Source organism: Panthera uncia, chromosome A2 (assembly GCF_023721935.1).
Source record: "Panthera uncia isolate 11264 chromosome A2, Puncia_PCG_1.0, whole genome shotgun sequence".
NCBI lineage: Eukaryota > Metazoa > Chordata > Mammalia > Carnivora > Felidae > Panthera > Panthera uncia.
In genome coordinates this window covers 9,565,852-9,571,774 of record NC_064816.1, presented here as the reverse complement: position 1 = coordinate 9,571,774, position 5,923 = coordinate 9,565,852, and the positions used below count along the sequence as shown (strand labels likewise).

The following is a 5,923-nucleotide window of genomic DNA, read 5'->3' as shown; positions in this document are numbered from 1 at the left end:
CCACCTCTCCTGCCTAGGCCCCGCCCTCCCCGCCTCGGCCCCACCTCCGCTGCCTAGGCCCCGCCCCCCCGCCTCGGCCCCACCTCCCAGGCTTAAGCCCCGCCCTTCCCACTCAACCCGACCCAAGGCTCTTGGCCCAAGGCACACCAACACAAGGAAGGTCTTTAAACCTTTTAAGGCTTTCCTGGCTGCCAATCCCAATCCGGCTCCCCCTCTAGAACTCCGAGGGACAGCCCATCCGATTTTAGGGCCAAGAGAGACCCTCGGCCAGCACTCCACACCGACCCACAGAGCCTCTTCCCACTCTCCCTCCAGGGACGCTTTGTCCTCAGAACAATGGCACGGCACAGCACAGCCTGGCCACCAGCAGCCTTTGGAAGCATCAGCAGGGACAGAAACTGGAAAGGTGCAAACCCAGGGCTCAAGCCCAGCTACATGGCTTCCTGACTCTGTGACCTTCTGCAACTTAATTTGCTTCTCTGAGCCTCAGTTTCCTTATGTGCAAAGTAGAAGTAATACTCGTGCCCACCCGATCACCTGTGCTTGTTGGTTCCCCCCCCCCCCCATTCCTCTTCTACGGATGGGCAATCAGACAGACCTGAGTCTGGATCCCCTCTCTGCCACAACATGACCTTGGGTAAGTTGGGCAAGTTCCTTCACCTGAACCTCGTGTTCCTTATCCACAAATGTGAGCAAAGAGGACCCACCTCTCAGGTTTTCGGACAGATACAATAAATGTGACCTGTCCCTGCTATTAATCCAGCAGGATTGATTATCCGGCCCAAGAAGAGGGGATCACAACCAGCATCCCAGCCTGTCTGCAAATGAAAAACCAGTCCCAAAGACATTTTTGGAAGGCCTTTTCTTTCGATGCAGCATGCAGAAGGGTGTGAGAGTAAAGAGGTCAAGCAGTCCCCATTTCAGAACACCAACACCTTTCTGCAAACAGGTGCCACATTTAAGGTACGAAAGTCGGAGACCCACACATAAAACGGGCTCAACAGTCAGAGAAACCCAAAATATCCCTCACCTATTCCAAAAGGCCACAAGAATTCAGAAGAAAAAAGTACAAAAAAACCCAGCAGACACCCAAGATCCCACCTCCCAGATTTAAGAATTATTTACATCAGATTCCTTTTTTTTTTTTAATAAAACAGACATAGCTGAAAGCCTTCCACACCCCTTTTCTCCCCACTCCCTCTCCCCAAGCAACAGTTCCTCTAACTGTGTGATTCCCACATACTTCTAACCTCTAATCACAACATATCCACTTATTATGTACATATCCATAAGCAGTACAGATTAATCTCTCTCATTTGGTACTTTTTGAAATACATAGAATCTTTTGCAGCTTGCTTTTTTCCACTCAACAGAATATCTGGAGATTTACGAAAGGACTGGGAAACCAAAGTAGATTTTTTTTTTCATAAAATGGAACTGTGCACAACAGTTAAAATGAATGAACCAGGGCTACCTGTAGCACCCTCTGATGACATATTTCCATCAACTTCCTAATGTTCTTTCTTACTGACCTTTGCCTTCACAGGTTGCATTTGCCCCCAATGAGCAGTCACAGAAAGGCTCAAAGTAGTTAATCAAGCTGCTCTGGTCAGTGACACAGTTATTTACTGAGTGGCAGAACCAGGATTCAGCCCCACCCCTGCCCAAAGCCCACACACTTAAGACACCACCATTAACCGTGGGTCTACTTTCTCCTTAATTTTTGCCTTCCAGCCCAGTTTTCTGGCTCTAAACAACTGCCACTTGACCAGAACTCTACCTTCCAGAACTTTCACATGCTTATTCCTGTGGCGTTAGTGGAAGCAAAACTTGCCTGAGGCAAGGTACTGTGTTGGTCTAGGATTATTCGCAAAATTAGCACCAATAGAGCTACCCTTTTGGGGGGGGGGGTGGTGGAAGATCCTACATAAGGGCAGTGGGGACCCCAAGAGGATGAGGCTTCCTTGTCTCCAGGTACCCATCTAGAGGAAACGGGCAGTGATGGGCAGTGACGGGCAGTGATGGGCAGGGAAGGGCTCAGAAGACTGAGAGGCGCTGATCTTCCTGGAAATTAACAGACTCATTTACAAGACACAACAGCTGTTTTTCCAGTTACGCCTGGGATCGTTACTTTGAGCTGTCATCTGCAGTGGCAAAAACAGCAGTAAAAAAAAATGGAAGGAAGGAAGGAAGGAAAAGAAAAAAGGAAAGAAAAGAAAAAAAAAAGAAAAGAAAAGAAAAGAAAAGGAAAGAATCCTGTAGCGTAAGATAAGCAGCTCTCTTATCAACCCTGATCTGACCCCAAGACAATCCCAAGGCCTCCTTTGCCTTCCAAGAAACCAGCTTCAGCCAGGACCCAAAGGTGACCCGTTCTATCTGCTTCATGTCGACTAGTCCACTGAAGGGATACTTTTTCCTCCCAGATCACAGAGGGGACACCGGCAGTGATGGTAAACTGTTACTGAAACAGCAACAAATCTCCCCTCCAGCTGGAATCCCAACCGCCATGACATCAGACCTCGGCCTCCATCAGCGCCCTGTGTGACACTCCACGCAGATCACATTTTTCTGAACATCACTTCTATCGTTTGTAAACTCCATTATCTCGAGGTCTCTCTCGGAGCCACAAAGGTCTTTGAGGGAGGTGAACCCCTCAGTGGACAGGGGCTCACTTGGGGGTGAAGGACGGGCTTAGTTTCAAATAGAAATATATTCTTTGATGAAGATAACCGAAACCTTTACTCAAAGTTTGTTAAATGGGAGTGGAAGGAGTATCCGTGCTATTTTTACGGTTCTGCAACAGACACTTGGGAGTAAAACTATTCTGCCTGCTGGGAGACAAGGGACCCTCCCACACGGAAAGTGTAGCTATCACCTTGGAGGGTACTTGGCAAATGGTAGCAGAAAATGAGAATAGAGAACACAGCAAAATAATTTTTTTCCCTCCAAGGTCACTTTGAACAGTGGGTTTGAAGCTCCCCCTTCCTTCTGGCAGGAAAAAGATTTATTTCCATAAGGTAGAGCACGTTCTCCAGTGCAAGCCACAGGCCTCAGCCTGCACCGTTTCCGGAACAAATGTACTCACCCCAAGGGTCCTCAGAGGCCTACTTTATCTGACTGCTAACTAAGGAAACTAAAACTCCATTTTGCAAAATGCCGTATGGATCTTCCTTCCCGCATCTTTCAAACTGTGGCTTTTTCTCCGGGAGTGTAAGAGGGTTTGAGAGGGAAAACCGTATTAGAACTTTATTCTATAATCATAAAGTTGAATGGGGCATGAGAGATCGTTGAGTCCTACCTCCTCATTCCTGGTACTGTGTCAAAAATGAGCGAGGACTTCTAGGTTTCAAATTAAAAAAATAATTAGCAAAATAATAATAACAATAAAGGGGGGCAGACACAGGTAACGGTATGTATGCAACCCGAGAATAAAAACAAGAAATCTCGGGGTGCCTGGGTGGCTCAGTTAGTTCAGTGTCTGACTTGGGCTCAGATCATGATCTCTCGGTTCGTGATTTCGAGCCCCGCGTTGGGCTCTGTGCTGACCGCTGGATCCTGGAGCCTGCTTCAGATTCTGTATCTCCCCCTGTCTCTGCCCCTCTCATGCTGTGTCTCTGCCTCTCAATAATAAATAAACGTTAAAAAAAGGGTTTTTTTTTTTAATTAAAAAAAAAAAAAAAAACAAGAAATCTCTCCTTCCACTTACATGTGAGGTACCTAACGTAGTCAAATTCATAGAGACAAAAACTAGAATGGCGGTTGCTAGGGGCTGGACAGAATGGGGAACAGGGAGTTAGTGTTCACTGCGGACAGAGTTTCAGTTTTTTAAATTCAAAAGAAAAGAGTTCTGGAGATGGATGGTGGTGATGGGTGCACAATAATGTAAATGTACTTAATGCCACTTACAAATGGTTACATGATAAATTTTATGTTATGTGTATTTTGCCACAATTTTTTAAACTGAGGAGAAAGAAAAAAAAAAAGACATCTCTACCTGCTAGTTTTCATTTGGGGACCAGCATGGCCTAGGGGCTGGCAACTAAGACCCGAGTCCTGAGTTTCTCTCTCTGTTCTGCATTTACCCTCGGGGGGGGGGGGGGGGGGGGGGGGGGGGGGGGGGGCTTTGGGTAAGTCATTTGACATCTCTGAGACTATTTCTTCATCTGTAAAAATGGGAATAATAATAATAGTCCCCAACCTCATAGGCCTATGAGGATAAAAAATAAGAGAATATAATCTCATAGCACAAGAGTAATCACACGCTAAGTTATTATGCGTTTTAAGAATAAATTAGTTTATTATTTAATGTTATTTGAAAGTCAGTACTGATCAAATAATTAAATTATTAATATTCTATTATTAGCTAGATCGATAAGCGCATCAGACTTCGTTTTAAGGGAAGCAGCAGCCCAAGTTAGGAGTCAGGGGACCTAGGCTTCAAGAATGGCTGTGGGCGTGAGATTTCCCCCAGGTGACACGCAGGGATTGACTGAGACGATCTCTTAGATTACCAAAAAGCAAGATCAGCTTTGCTACTCGGCGGGAGCCAGGCCTGGAACTGCACCTCCCTCACCGCCTAATCTCCTCGCGGACGTCCCGGACGAGGGAAGGGGTCCAAAGATCGTGCCAGAGGCTGATTGCAAAGCCCTTTCCTAAACCGAAGGAGGTAGCATAATGCAACACTTATGCAAGACACCCTCGGATCGGGAGCCAGGGTCCCGCACCTTTGTTCCTCCCCTTGCCAAGTCTGCCCCGGCCCGCTGGGGGAGCTGCAAGGAACCTGCAAGCTTCCCACATCCTGCAGAGACCCCAAGAAAAGGCAACCCCACAACAGGCTAGGTTGCAGAATTAGAAATACCCCCTGCACATGCGCGGTGCGATTTACGAGTGGCCCCGGGACACGACGCGCGCCCACTGCGCCTGCGCCGTCCCGCTCGCCCTTTGGGGCACAGGACCAGAAAGGGGGGATCCCATGGTCCCACGAAGAAGAAAAAACGAATGAGTCTGCGGCGGCCGCCAGGTCCCGGTTTCCTCGTTCCTTACCTCGTAGTGTTTCATGGCTTCTTCACACGACCCCTACTAATCCTGCTGCCGCTGCTGCCTACCTGCGCGCGACAAGGAACAGGCTCCCTCACGCGCTCGCGACCGCCGCGCGAGACTAACATCGGTTCCGCGTCCGCCCCGCCCCTCCCTGCCACGAGCGCCCCTACAGCCAATCAGCGCGCGGGGCGCTCACCTTCGACCCCGCCCCGCGGGGCAGGTCTTGAGCGAGGACTAGCAGCTCTCGCCACGAGGCTGGCCAATCAGCTTGCGGGACACAGGGAAGAGCTAAAAGGTGCTTGGCCACCCACCAATCAAAATAAGGCCTCGGCGCCGCGCGCCCCTTGCCCGCCTCTCGGTGGCGTCGCTGTGGAAACCAGGGGAAGCAACGGTTACCGTAAAGCTGGGGGCGAGAGCAAAAAGTTGAGTGACAGGGGCGGCATCATCCGCCTGGCTGGAGGCGCGGCTGTGAACTCCCAGGTGGGCAGCCCCCTGGGTAAAGGGGAGCAACCTGAAAGGGATAGGAGCTGGGGGGGTGTGCTTGGGCTCCTGGATGGAGAAGCCTCTCCAGCGAGGGGACCCCCCCCATCTGTCATGAATCGGAGGGGGGAATGCCTTCACTGCCCTTTTCAATGCAAGCCCCACCGCCCCACCTTGTCCGGCCCCATAGGCGGAGGGCCCACACTTGTCCACCTGTGCTGTCCAGCATGGTCACCACTGGTCATATGTAGCTAGTGAGCCCTTGAAATGTGGCTGGTTGGTGCAAATTGAGATGTGTTGTGAATGTAAAACACACACTGACTTCAAAGACTTAGTATTGAAGAGAATGTAAAATAAAAATCTCACTAATAACCTTTAATGTTAATTACAAGTTGAAATGATA

General features: G+C 49.3%; 1 protein-coding gene across 1 annotated transcript in view; it reads right to left on the bottom strand.

Annotated features, from left to right (window-relative positions):
• The window catches only part of TECR (trans-2,3-enoyl-CoA reductase), a 24,086-nt gene extending 18,915 nt beyond the window's left edge, over positions 1-5,171 (bottom strand). Inside the window, exon 1 of the mRNA XM_049640031.1 lies at positions 5,044-5,171. Within this exon, the coding sequence (XP_049495988.1) occupies positions 5,044-5,058 (15 nt within the window). The 5' untranslated portion in view covers positions 5,059-5,171. The remainder of the gene's footprint in view (positions 1-5,043) is intronic.
• Positions 5,172-5,923: the final 752 nt, after the last annotated feature.